This window comes from Hoplias malabaricus, chromosome Y, assembly GCF_029633855.1.
Source record: "Hoplias malabaricus isolate fHopMal1 chromosome Y, fHopMal1.hap1, whole genome shotgun sequence".
In the NCBI taxonomy this organism is placed as follows: Eukaryota; Metazoa; Chordata; class Actinopteri; order Characiformes; family Erythrinidae; genus Hoplias; species Hoplias malabaricus.
Genome location: NC_089820.1, coordinates 7,939,354 through 7,953,840, shown reverse-complemented (window position 1 = coordinate 7,953,840; position 14,487 = coordinate 7,939,354). Strand labels below are relative to the sequence as shown.

The 14,487-nt window shown below is 37.9% G+C and overlaps 2 protein-coding genes across 5 annotated transcripts in view; one reads left to right on the top strand and one right to left on the bottom strand.

Moving 5' to 3' along the window:
- The window catches only part of LOC136677830 (acetyl-CoA carboxylase 2-like), a 47,358-nt gene extending 43,585 nt beyond the window's left edge, over positions 1 to 3,773 (top strand). For all 4 annotated transcript variants that reach the window (XM_066655494.1, XM_066655493.1, XM_066655491.1 and 1 more), the window contains one exon: positions 880 to 3,773. In XM_066655494.1, the coding sequence (XP_066511591.1) occupies positions 880 to 1,009 (130 nt within the window). In that variant the 3' untranslated portion in view covers positions 1,010 to 3,773. The remainder of the gene's footprint in view (positions 1 to 879) is intronic.
- A 315-nt stretch (positions 3,774 to 4,088) lies between these two features.
- Positions 4,089 to 14,285, bottom strand: LOC136679363 (forkhead box protein N4-like). The gene is made up of 10 exons (XM_066657840.1): positions 14,187 to 14,285; positions 12,597 to 12,664; positions 9,156 to 9,322; positions 8,851 to 8,942; positions 8,472 to 8,564; positions 7,677 to 7,798; positions 7,445 to 7,541; positions 6,996 to 7,203; positions 6,141 to 6,494; positions 4,089 to 5,327 (listed from the first exon to the last, which is right to left on the bottom strand). Exons 2-10 carry the CDS (start codon positions 12,659 to 12,661, stop codon positions 5,065 to 5,067), a joined length of 1,461 nt encoding a protein of 486 aa, XP_066513937.1. The 5' UTR covers positions 12,662 to 12,664; positions 14,187 to 14,285; the 3' UTR covers positions 4,089 to 5,064.
- Positions 14,286 to 14,487: the final 202 nt, after the last annotated feature.

The following is a 14,487-nucleotide window of genomic DNA, read 5'->3' as shown; positions in this document are numbered from 1 at the left end:
AATCACACCCTGCTGAAGCTGTGATGGTGAGGAGCACACGCTTCCACTGAGACATGTGAAGCTCTACCGTTTCTGTTCACACTGCCACTACGTCACTGGACAGCTCAGCATACTTTAAGAAGAAAGATTTATTTTATCAAATATTATGACACCCACTTCAGCGAAATAGGTGTAATAGTTGCCATTGTCTGCTACTTCCTGCTTCCACATGTGGCACTTTTCCACTGCATGGTCCCTACTTGACTCTACTTGGTTCTTTTCCTTTTCCATTAAGTGAGTCTTGTACCTGGTCCCTGGAACCGGAGTGCCTGCTCACGCCTGGTTCTACACAAGCTGAGTAGGGACTAAATGCTGACAGGCAAACTTTGCAGAGTGCTGATAGGCCAAAGAGATGTGTCAACATGAAATGCAGACCTCAGTGATACAGTAGTGATCACTTTTTTTTTTTTATCTGACTCACAACGGCAGCTTATAAAATTACACCATGGTGTTTTGAAGAGTTTCAAACACTCCTTCGATCAGTGGCTGATGAATAAAACTCCAGACGTGTAACAACAAAAACTCTGATCTGTGAGAACTGGGCTGCGAGGCCATGTTCAGTCCCAAAAAAAAAAAAACAGCAACACTCAAATACATAAAGAGTAAACAGCACCTAATTACCACTGTCATAAATGCCATTGTTGAGCTTTTCAAAGCCTGAGGTTAATGTTAGAGACGGTGTTTTACTGCATCACATGCTACATTTCACAGTGGAGCTGTGGAAATGGAAACACGACCAGGGAAACGGGAGTCAAGCCGAGCCAATGCCATGCTGTGGAAAAGTCCCAAACTGAGCCCGTAAATAATGGCTGTATTAAAGTCTGTATGTTGTGATTACAGCCTGGTGGAGGCCAACCCTGACGTAGCTATGGACTGCATCATGCACATGGCCCAGAACATCACTCCGTCCCAGAGAGCCAAAGTGTCACACCTGCTGGCCACGATGGACAACGGCACAGACAGCAGCTAAATTCACAGACGGAGTCAACACCACGCACAAAAACACAGCACACATTCATAACCCTGTCTTTAAAGGATCGTAAGGAGTCAAACACCTGGCTGCTCACCTTCAGCTGTGTAAGAACCAGGTAAGAGGATTAATGAGCAGAAGAGGACTTTTATTTAGTCGGTTTCTCAGGAGCACAGTATAAATGCGCACATGAAAAATGCCAAGTCACTCCAAGTACATTTCAGTCTGGGGTCCAGATGCTGGGCATTTGTTCTTTCTGGTGTTTTTTCTCTTTCTGTTTATTCCTCTTCAACATTGTGTCTGAGCACTTTTTGTTTTTCAAGATGCTGATGTTCATAATGTTTAAAAAAAAAAAAAAAAAAAACGCACAGCCCTGCAAAACGAGCCAGTGCTTAGCAAAGAGAATCATCTAAAAACAGTTGATCCACTTTTCTCACAAATAAAATGTACCTCACTCTCTAGAAAAAACTTAGTGAGATCATTTCACTTGATAACTTTTTTAAAACACATTTAATTGACTTAAAATATAGATTCTCATGTAAACATAAAAAACGTGAAGCTATATATAGACTAGATTTTAGAAGATTTCTCTTGCTAATACATCGTTTATTGCAGTGAAGTGTGTACATTCTTGTTTTGCTGTAAGCGTTGCCTCTGTGCTACATTTGAGCCTTTCATGTTCATATTTTAGTCTGAATATTGCGTAAGATCCAGAGTCGGACTCTGGTTCTGCGGCTCCACTGACACGCCACGGTTTAATCAGGTAATAAGCTCACATCCTCACGTCTCCGATTTCATTTATTTTAGAGCAGGGAAACGTAAAACACTAAAAACCCGTCCCTCAGGTCTGGAGTGTCAAGTTCTGATGGAGAGACTCTTGAATGTATTGTAAAGACTTAAGAGATTAAAACACAGCATCTCTATAGTGTTATTTGTGTGGTGGTGTAGTGTATTGGCTGCCGCTTACGCAGAACACTATGGTGTGATTCCCTACACCTAACTACACCAACAAGAGTTCTTGGGCAAGACTCTAAACACACTGTTGCCTACATCTCTAACAAGATCAGAACTGCCTGCCAAATGCTGTTAAAATGCTTTAACAGAAGAAGCCTGGAAATGCTGACGTTAATGAACGAAAGTGATTTACCACAGTTGTCATTACCAGACATCAACCACTTCAACTCTTCAGGCTCCACCCATGTTAGCAACAGTTGCTAGGTTGGACAAGCTTTAACTCATTTAACACAGAACATTGTACCAGATCTGTCTCAGCAATGTGACCTGCCTCTCTTTGTTGTTTTTGTTAGCGGAGTTAAAATTTAATTGAATGTGATTTCTGTTCTGTAATGTGTCCAACTTGTCCACTTGCTAACGGTAAAATTTGTAGAATGGACATTGTTTGCTGCTAGCTTTAATTTGTTAGCTGTTGTTAAATGTCCTCAGTCAGTTCCTGTCATTTCAAGAATAAGTTTATCAGAGTTGTTTTGGGGACACTGACCTCACTGTATCAGACTTGCCAAAGAACAATGGATTTTATAGACAATATAAAAGTGTAGCTAGTTTTTAATTCTATATCAGTATTATAAACTAATGATAGCCACTGGGCTTTTGAGAAGCTGTTGTGTATATACTGTATTTTTGTGAAATGTACCTTTCTCAGGTTTGACTGTTCGATATGTGCTTACAAAAGCTGAGATATTGCCAGTATGTGCTTTTAAGTTTGTTATCAGTAATTGACTGTTTCCACTTTAATACTAAGAGAGTTTCAGGGGATATCTGAGTGTCAGATGAGTTCTGTTTCATTGTTAAAGCTCAGATCATTACAGTTTACTATGAACAGTGTTAGAGATGGCATACACCTAGCTTTATAACTATGTTAAAAGAAAAACAGAAAAACTCTAACTCTAACTCTAACAAACAGTGAATAATGTTTAAACTGCTAATGATTGACTGATCTGTGAATCATGAGCCGATGCTAATGAGCAATATTTGTTTTGTTTTTTTCAAATGCAGTCACAGAAACGTTCATAAATTTGGACTAAATCAACCTGAACTAGCATTACAGAGAATGATAACATTTATATGATGATGTTGAGTAGCAAAGGAATTAAATTATGTAGATTGACACTGTCACGGCAAAACCTTGTATATTAATTTTGAACACATTACAATTACACAAGACCTTACGAGTCACCTGAATCCTGTACTGAAGTGTAAGTATTCTGTGGCTTGAAACAAATAATTTATGAACTTCCTTTAAATGTTGCTTTTATTTAACCTCTCTTGTAAAGTTGCTATTCTGGAGAAATGGCCAAAAACAATGAGTTATTGTAGCGCAGTGGTGTGGTGTCACATACAAATTTGTTTCTTCCAGAGTAGAGTAAAAATGGCATGAACCAGTTTAAAATACTGATCAAATTCTAAACCTCAATGCAGTGCCAGTCAGTTTTTAAAGACATGATAATGATCCTGATCACTGTGCATTATTATAAAATCCATACTTTATTCAATGACACTTTATTCCTCATCATGAAGTACCTGACTGATTTTTATTTTTTTACTGTAAAAATGATCAGGAAGTTTGAAAAAGGTGGCCACCACTTATATATGACAGGAATAAATGTATTTTTGACTGTATTATTGTGTCCTGTGTTCTTATTGTGTTTGTGTCTTACCCTCAGTCTGTAGTGTTTTTGGTCCTGATATATTTCTGACAGTTATAACAGGAGTCTGTTTTTGTGATGGCTATCTGAAACTGCACTGAAACAGGTTTTTGTATGTTTTAAGACCAGTCTAAACCCCCCCTGTTCTGGTGTGGAATGATTGGTTGTAGAGAAACTTGTGGATTCCTTTAACGTAGTGGTGAATGGAACCAGACTCCGTATGTGTTTCTCAGACCGCTCTCAATGACATTCTGAAATTTTGAAATAAATCTATGTAGTACCCTTTTATCATATAGAAGAATTTGATATTTAAAATAAAAAACAATAAAAGAGAATCATTTACAGCCCCATTCAAAATTTCATTTATAAATATAAATAATAAACAATAATTACAAGTAGTTTTACCATCTATCACAATACAACAAAAGACAGAAACTACAGTAACACGACTAATGGCAAACACAGATATAAAACATGAAACAGCTCAGTTAGAGGCTCAAAACCTACAACTCAAATTGCTCACAAATCCCTTCTTTTTTCCTGGAATTGGCTTTTGGGATCTGTTGGTTTACAAAAAATAGCTCAAGTATCAGTTCCATTTGTGAGACACTGTTAATGCACGTTTGTTTCAATGATGGAGAAAAATACCATAAAGACTTAAGCAAAATATACTTCAACAAAACTCGTTCTCTTATTTAGAAGTGTTTAAACACCACATGACCATATGTTTGTGGACACCTGCTCATCCAGTGTTTCCAGTTTGTTCCTCTTGGCCTTCATTTCTGGGAAGGCTTTAAACAAGATGTTGGAATGTTGCTGTGAGGATTTGATCACAGCTACAACAGCAGCAGGATGGTGAAAGATTAGTCCTGACATTCCCAACTGATTCCAAGGGTATGAGCTCCTCACTGCTTCATGTGCATCTGTTACAGAGTGCTCCATTTTGTTTTCTGCTTGTCTATAGAGATAAAACAAACTTTGTGTACAGTCGAACTGCTGTGTCCACACTGACTGATCCTTAAAGCTGAGTTACACTCTAAAGAATTTGGACGTATAGTGTAGGTACGACATCATTAGCCATTATATATTTTTTTCGATTATTTTTCCAGAAATGCCTCATTTCAGTCATTTCCTTTCAGTCGTGGTATCAGACATTAAATCCACATGTCTTTCTTTTGTAAAATCAGTTTTCCAGAGGCTCTGTCTCACAGTGATGAGTGCAGGAGCTGTCCACAAAAAATACTTAAGTCTATGCTGTTCATTAGTTGCCAGAAAGAAACTGAAAAAAATAAAGAAAAAGTCAAACTTCTCTTGATTGGTCCTTTGGAGTAAAGCTTGATCGGGCTTGTGTTGTGTGTCCAGTGTATGTGTGTGTGTGTGTGTGTGTGTGTGTTAATGCATGATGATGGGTTTGCTGCTGCCCTGTGTACTGATGTACTGGCTGGCAAGGCTGTTGTGCTCCAGAGAGTTATAGGATGTGTAGACACTGGTGACCTGCAGGTCCGAGTAGGGCAGTCCCACAGTCCCTGTGCTGGACACTGGTGTCAGGTTCACCGCATCCAGGTCACAATCAGACAGGCGCAGGGGAGAGTTACTGAACGTCCCTAGGGCCTCCAAGTTAAAGCTGTCGTCCTTCATCTCCTCCCACAAGTTACCTACACAGAGCAGCAAGATGTGTTAAAAGAATCATATAAGCTGGCACATGTCTTTAATAAGGGGTGCATCAGTGACCATAAGGCTACATTCACCTGTCAAGTAAAAGCAGCCCAAATCTGAGCTTTTCTTCAAAAAAAAACACTGAATCTGAAATTTTCAGTTTGGATTTGGGCCACTTTTTATTTTTATTAGGTTTATGTGTCCTTGTGAATTAGAAAATGGCCTCTTTACTGGCCATATATTGTATATTTCATATGCTTTATAAAATTATATTAAAAAAAGAACACTTTGATTCAATTTACAATATTTAGAGGTTTTCAAAATGATGTTTCATTCTGACAGAATATGATGATAAAGACCTGTTACCCAGAAGAATTTGTAGAGGTTGCAGTGCCTAATTGCATTTTTATAGATGTGACCATCCTAATGGCTTACACCACACCTGAGCCATGTCTAAACCATTAGGATTTTTTCCTGAAAAATATCTTGTAACCTTTCATTTAGAGGAAGAGGTGAATTTTTAGGGTTTTTGATCGATGATGGGAGGGATTTTTTTAAATACAGAACAAATCTAGAATTATAGATGCCATTATAGACATGAAAATCAGGAACATGTCCCCTGTAGAGGGTAAGAGATGTAGTGATTCTAACCTGAAAACTGTTTCATTCTGATCCTGAGACTAATAAACAGAGCTAAGTAGAAAGCAAATATTTAATTTATTCTTGGGTTTAGATGGATTCCATGCAAATTACACTTGTCCAGTGACGCTGCTGTAGAGACGGTTTAGCTGTTGTTGTCCTGAGACACTGACCTTGTAGAGCAAAGTCCATGATGCTGGGATCAAGACCGTCCACCTCTGAGTGAGCGTCATTGGGGGCTGTGTAGATGTCGGAGGGTAGTTTTGAGGGCAACGGGCTGCTGTGTATGAGCTCAGGGGCAGTGTGAAGTGGGGGGGTTTGGGCCGGAGCTGGAGAAGCGGGGGTCAGTCTAGGCTGACTGTGGAGCTGCAGCTGCAGCTGTTGGTGAATAGGCAGACACGGCAGAGACAGGGTTACCACTGGCTGTGGCTGCACTGGAACACAGCTTGGCAAACGTGTCATTGAAGTGTCCAGAGGTTTCCTCCGACAGCTCTCAGGACGGTCCGTGATCAGTTTGTCTAATTCATCTACAGAACAGAGAGGAAGAGGAGACAGGCTGTTAGAAGGTTTGTGGCCTGCAGAAAAATTAGGAGTGTCAGGAAAAAGGCCTGAGCTTTGACTTAATATCAACAGATTATTAAAAGACTAAGAAGAATTATATGAATTCCTTCTTTCATTAATTTTCCACTTTATCCTGTTTCAGTGAAACTGAAACCTTAATTTCTGGATGTTCTGGCTGAGATTTTACTTTTCGTAATTAACAGTTGATAAAAAGTGAACAATACATTATAGAAAATAGTCATATATTTTGTACTGGAGGCTATATGCTACCTGTTGGTTAAGAGGGAATCTAAGCAAAGACAACTAAACTATAATTTTACAATTTTAAGTGAGATCATGCTTAAAATCACAAATATCTACAGCTATTTTGTCTTAAATTTTAAATTTGATTTAGATTTAGCCTGTGAGTATAAATAAGCAAATACGTAAAGGGAAAATAACATGGATTGTTTCAGGGAGGCACTAACCTGGGTTGGCCATGCTGCGGCGGATGGCCGGCAGATCTTTACGTTTCCATTTCTGCATCTCCTCCTCCATCTTGTCGATCTTAGCAGGGTTCAGTGCCCACAGACAGCCTTTCCTTGAGGAGCCACTCATTTTATTTTCCACTTTCTCAAAGCATTTATTCAGGGACAGGTTGTGCCGCACTGAATTTTTCCAGCCGTCTGGTGCTGTCTAAGGATCAGACACAGAACAAGAAAATGTAGGATTTACCACTGATTGCTTATTTGTGCCTGGAGTTGCAGTGTTAGCTTATTGTGAACCCTTTATTATTTTGACAGGATTAAGTCCCAGAGCAATCCTATACCTTTTTCTTAGTTTTTATTTTTGTTGGTTAAGTTTCAATTTTAATGCATTAAAGGGTTTGTGTTGGCATTATTTTAAACTTTTAACATGAAATGTTTCTTGTCCTTACCTTAAAATAAGGGAAGTGCTCTTTCATGAAGCTGTAAATTTCGCTGACTGGAAGGCTGCCTGTTTTACTGTTCTTCAGTGCCATAGCAATAAGACAACTGAGAAAAAAATGAGAGACATTATACTTTACATTAGACTCCAACATGTGAGTGAGTGGCTCATGCTGGTGATTATAATTTTTGTTTGTTTAGAGTTCAAATGAGGTTTTGGCCATCAGAGGCTCGGATGGTTACCTGTAGGAGTAGATGGGTTTGGGGAAGGTTTTGGGTTGCAGATCTTGGCTGTGTGGAGGGATGTGCTGCTGTGGGAATATACTCTGGTTGTTATAACCACCGTAATGTCCTCCAGGAGAACACTTAAGAGAGACAGAGATAATAGAGCACTTGTGAATCCTGTGTTTTCAGTGCATATTTTGGCTGTTTTTTAGTAAATCTATCAGTTAATTAACATAAAAATACCTTTCACAAATCATGATTTATAGTAGATTATGTGTTAAATGCAAAGCTTTTGAAACTATTCCATTGTTTTACAGTATGAAAATCACCTTACTGAGTCACTTGATGACCTGTACAATTCCTTTTTTTTTTTTCATATTCATATTTCACTTTTTCATATTTCCAGGAGTAAGAATTGCCTATGGTCCACTTAATAAATTCAATCAGTAAGAAAAGCATAGTTTCTCACTTCAGTGTAATGTTCCTATATATTGTCTCTGACACAATAAACATCATAAAAAAACAGCTATCACTATCATTAAAACTTCAAACACAGACTAAACAGACTTAGATCAGTGTTCTTACACTGGAGTACTTGGCAAATACTGGCCACTGACTCCCCTGTTCTGATTCTTCTGAAGACCTGATCAGACTTGACTGGGTATGTCATATTAGGGTTTGAAATAAAGTAAACCATGCTTAAATCTCCAGAATCAAGGGTGGACTATCCCACTTGAAGATAGACAGAGTTATTGCCTACCAGGGCATGTCTGGTACAGGTGAATGCAAAACGGTTTTAATTATGTGAGGTACCTGCTGGTTGGCCTGGGAGAAGGTCAGCACCTGCTGAGAGGTTGCCTGGTAAACAGAGGCAGGACAAGGGAACCCAGGAGAGAACTGAGGTATCTGGAAAACAGAAGCGTTACATCATTCACAACAACATAATAATTAATCAAGACATCCAATGTATGCTCATACGCTAGCGCTGTATACTACTCTTTGACTGGTGCTTGGGAAACAGAGTTGATTATCACAGAGAATATGTTATTGACTCAGAACCGTTATTCTGTTGATGTACCTGCCCTTAGGCCCTCACTGGATTTTCTGTTCCTTTTTAACGTACACGAAAAAGCCTATGCGTCAATGATAAACCATATGCAGCAATTTTTAAAGTCAGCAGGTGTTAACTTACACTGTTCATTCCCACTGGGCTGTGCTGCATGTTGCTCTGCAGATGGATCATGGAAGCAGCTCCTCCTGCTACAGTCATGTTATTCAGCTGGGCTGGAATTTAATCACAGTTCAAAGTCATGGTTTTATATATTTTCGTATATTTTGTCCTGAACTCAGGACAATCAAATCAGTTATTTATTTATAAGTCATTATATAAATTTAATAGTATTAGGTCTGTTAAAATAAACTGATTAAGACATATTTAAAACTATCTTGTCTTTTGTCTTGAGTAATGAGTTTTAAATGTAGAGGCTGTTATCTGACCTGTCTGCTGCTCCAGCAGGCCGTTCTGTGCGGAGATGCTAAAGTCTGGCCGTCCAGGGCCTAGTTGCTGCAGCCGGGGGACGTCCACCGCTGTGAGCCAGGACAGAGACTGGAGGTCACCAGGGAGCTCATCTTTATTCAGCTGGGAGGGGTCTGTGGTCAACAGCCTTCCAAAACACAACACAACACAACACTTAAACCAACTGACACTTTTCAATCAGCCATGATTAAAACAGCTGCTGTAGGAGATGACATGTTAGAAGATGGAAATTGGTTTGCGCCATATGAGAAACATCATTATTTCACTTCAGAATAATTTTCTAACAAATATAACAAACTAATACAAAGAAAAGAACATAATGAATGTTGTGAACTTAGTACCATTAAATAACATTTTAAGGAATATCCTTTTTGTTGTTCTTTCCACCAGTTCTGGTCGTACAGTTAAAACAAAAATAAGAACCAAGAAAACTAATATAATGATGGAATGAGGGAAGTAATGCACTTGAGACAGGAGAACAGGGAAGAGAGGGAATAAAAAGAAGAGTGGCTCTTGAATCCTCTCCAGACGTCCCTGCACTCACTCACCATTGAGCCCAATAATTGGGGTCGCTATGACAACCCTCACTTTTTCGGTTATTTTGTGGGTCTTTGTACCCCTCCAGCCAACACACCAAATCTCTGACTTCAGTCATGTGACCAGGCCCTGCCTCTCCACCATTGGCTGAATCGTATGTAAACAGCGCGTGGGATCGTTTGAAATGTGGTTATGGGGCACACTTTGTCTGCAACAGTTGGTCCGGCCCTATTGAAAAATGATCACCCATTGTGTCCCAAACGACAAATCTGCACCCCGGCACGTGGCGCCATTGTTTTGCCCCGTGCCCCTCCTCCACACCCTTCCTTGATTGTCTCTACCGTTTTTTTCTCTTTTTTTAACCAACCCCTTGCATTAATCTGCTGGAATGACAGGCCTCACACAACTCAGACAAATAGGATGCCATCTGTTTCCCTGTCCCTTTCCACCAGAGCCCTGCCTTCTGCCCCCTCCCCCCCTGAGTAGACAGTGCCTGAGGGGGTAGTTTAGGAGGAGAGAGGGGGTAGAAGAAGCACTACCAGTCTGTCACCTGAATAAATTACATCACTGGAAAGGATATAACAGGAACAGGGCCTTGGATTCCGTATTTTACTTGGTATTACAGAGTAAAATAGAGCTGTGTAGAAATCCAATGTTCTCTATCAATGGTCAGCATTATTTTTAGTAGTAGTATTTAGCATAATATGTAGTATTAATATAATAATAATAATAATAATATTTGGAGGATGGTAGAATCTTCTGACCACTTCCTTTTTAACATTTAATTTCATTATGTTACATTTGTAGCAGCAATTGAGCTGCTTTTTGGTTAGTCACACAGCTGACTTCTGTGTTTTAAACTTTCTAAGATGATTAGTGCGTGCTAATTTCTACTGCATTCCAAAAACTACTCAGTACTTAAGTAGTTTTTTGAGCTGGAACATTAATCTTTTTTTTTTTTTTAGATTTTGGTCATTTCACTTTTACTGGAGTCATTGTTTCATCACTTTAAAATAATTTTACTTTACGTATTTTAACAGGTTCAACAATAACAACTCTAAAAAGATCAAAGTAAGTTGTCATGTCTATAATTATATACAAGTGTATAAAAAAACCTGTCTATAGATACTGTTTAAATAAAATAAAAAGTGAAACTTTATACCTCAACCTTTATTCCTCTAAGCTTTGAAGGACGTCTAGCCCTGAACCACAAAAAAGTAGACATATTGCAACCACACTTTTAACATCTGTTTACCACCTCAAATATCATTACACAAAAGCTTCCCTGTAGAATGACACCTGGTGAACGTCTTGTGAATGTTGTCCTCCATATGACTGTAACAGATTTATAACCTTAATTGTTAGTAATTAAGACCAACGTCTTAAAAAGTATATTTTTGAAAAATTATTTTACGAACAATGAGGAGGGAAAAGATCACTTTGGTTGGATCTGCCCTTTCTAAATGTCATACTAGTCCAGTGTGATTGCAGTTATGATGAAATATGCCAGTAAATGCATGATGATTTTTTTTTTCATGAATTCAGAAAGACAGCAAGAATATCTGTGTTTAAAAAAAGTGCTCAGTTTTATTAAACTCTATACTAAACCAGCTGTTCATTGCAATCAGTTAAAAACAAAATGCCTGATGAAAAAACAAAAAACTAAAATGACTAAAATCAAAATACCACACTGTCCCTTGGAAATCAATACAGAAAATTACTACAAAACACCAACCTGTCTAGCTCTCCAGTGAATAAATTCCTGAATTGTTCTGCCCTTTATTGTACTAAATGCCTGGCACAAACCCACAAAATTTCCTGCAGATCTAGCAGATGTCTGGGGCTGAATTTGGCACAAAAACACCAGCTGATCTGATCCAACACCACAGCCACTTGTTGCTGTGGCGTGTTGTTAGTGTCAAATATTGGCAAGAATAACTGTAACATTCAACCTGAAATAAAATCCTAATTTGTTTTGTGCCAAAACCCAGCAACAATGAGCTGCAATTGTCCATATTGTTTCTATGGCCAGATCAAACCATTCAAAATGAATTGTTCAGCTTCTGCTGATGCACGAATATAATGAAAGACCACTGCACTTTATAAAACAATCTTCATTGTGCTTCACTAATTGTGGAGCCCTGGAAGGTCAGGAATGTCCTTTGTGGTTCTTAAAAAAATCATAACAATAACACAAATTTGTGATAATCAGGGCCTGTGGAGGGAGGGGGAAACATCCTGGTACTTATTTGCATTTCTGATGTCTCATTGTAAAGCCAGCTGTGTATTGTAAGATTTCTTCACAGTAATTAGAGTGAAGTTGGACAAATAGAAGGAGAGACAGAGAAAAAGAAAAAATGATTAGATTTGCTCACTGATGCAAACCGTTAAGTATCTACGGGAGAAGTGTGAGGGGGTGGATGGAGATTCTCTGTTCTGTCCCTTACTCTCTCTCCCTCTCTCCCTGACTGACGGAGTGGGACGGTGCGTGTACACAGAGCTGATGCTTTTTGACAGCTCCATTCACAGGCAAACATGGTGCATTCTCCCACTCCTTAATGTCTGCACAAAAAATAAAAAACCTGCCTCCCAAATGCACATCACCAGGTAGTAGAATATGGACTACTTGAAATGTATTAATCTATTACAGAGCAGTTGAACTAATGGACAAAACTCTATACAACAATTTTTGTCAACTACTAATTCAAAATACAATGCAAATTAACTCCCTGAAAAAGCTTTGTAATTCAAACACTAAAGAAACAAAGGAATTTATGAAAAAAACATAGTGAGGAATGGTGCACACTCAGTTTACTCTGACCACTGAGCCCCCGTTTAAGCGTAAATGCTGGTATAAACTCTACCTGTAGTCTTGAGCTGAATTTTCCATCAGTCCTGCAATCCTCTGTGGAAAAGCCCCTTCTATCATTTCCTACAGCAGAAAGACACAAACTAAGGACATTAATGCTACTCTTATGTTCTCTACATTTTTCATGACAAATGTACATGCCTGTGAATCTTTATTAATATTTGTGCTATAATTATCAATAAACAGACAGTGTTAAAGGTGAAACACTTCTCATTCACAAAATATAGGGCTAATTACAAATTAAATTAATCCTGTTTTGAAAAATAGCTTGAAAGTAGTTGTGGGAAATATAGCAAAAAATCCCATAACACGACAATTAAAGATATCTTCACAGTACACAATACGTATCACAGTATTTTGTCAAACTAGTCTAGATTTAACATAAATTATTATACACGTTTTTATGTAAGCACAGAAATATCCGAATGATTTACATTTTTCCAGTTAGGATTTAGAAGGTAGGCAGTGTCTGAGACTTACAGCAGTCCAGCAACTAATGTAGTAATTTAGTTAGGGACAAATAGAGATTTTTTTCTAATGAATCTAATTAAATATTAAGACGTATTTCTCTGTATACTTCTGTATACTGATCTAATAAAATCAGGTGGAATTTCTTCAGTGAGGTTTTCAAACAGTTAATACTGACCATGTAGTTTTTTTAGAGAAATAACTTGTAGCATATCACAAGATCTAACATGTACATTTAAATGATAAAACACAATTTGCTGTAACAATCTTCAGTTTAAACTCAGAGAACAGACAAAGAAAAAATGGTATGTATATATACATACAATATAATGAGTTACTGTGATTTAGTCAAATAAAATGAAAGAGACGTGAAAATGACCTTATGGAGAGCTGTTCAGAGACAGATAAATGAGATTATATATGTCATTATATAACTATATATACATAATGTGTTAATGTTCATATGCTTGACATCTCAATAAATTATTCTGTTTATTCTGTGATAATGGAATAAACCATCAGATATTTTGATTAAACAAACAGAATTAACTTATTATTGTGATAAAATGAAGAAAAATGGTGCAAAACCATGGTCTTTTAGTGCTGCTGTACCTTATTTTGTGAACTGTAGTAAGGTTAATGAAGCTGTAGCTCCGCCCACTTTTGTCATAACAGTGGAGTCTTTATCAGCTCCATACAGACAGAATCTAAACTGAACTATACAGTGTCTGTTTCCTTCATATTAATGACATTTCAGCATTAATGACACAATGTACATTTTCTGAGAAAAATATTTTTTTCTGTCTAGACTGATCCAGATTTAGTTTTTCTCAGTTAATTTCCAAATATAGTCAATCATAAAATCAGCTATAGGATAATTTCCCAATACTGCCTGAATTTTATATTTTCAGTGCCACAAAATAGCTCGAAATATACCCTAAAAATAGGTTATTTACTGCAGCATTTAACAGAAAATGGAGAATTCTTATAAAGAAGCTGAAGAATAAGAATCCAACCAGAACCAGAACCAAACAGGGTTAACCGCTTAGTTTGCCTTTCTCTCCCCTTCTGTCCTCAGTATAGCCTCATATTTTATAATAAACTCGTCTTTTCTCACCTGTTTTGTCTCCGCTGTGTTTTCTGTCCGTTTCTCGGCGGCTGTCAGCCGTTAATCTCAGAGGCGCTCGAGCCCCAAAAACCGTTTTTTAAATTTCCCTCCCTGCGCATGCGCAGAGAAGAGAAGCGGGGGGAGCACAGGACACCGAGCACTGTACTAAGAACAGCGCGAGAGGCTTAAACAACATAAATCAATAAACAAGTGTATAATTTTATACAGCTATTTTTAAAAGTCACAGAGCTCCGTATACCGTGGAATGCTCTGAAAAAAATATTAAATATATATTTTAAAAAAAAATCTG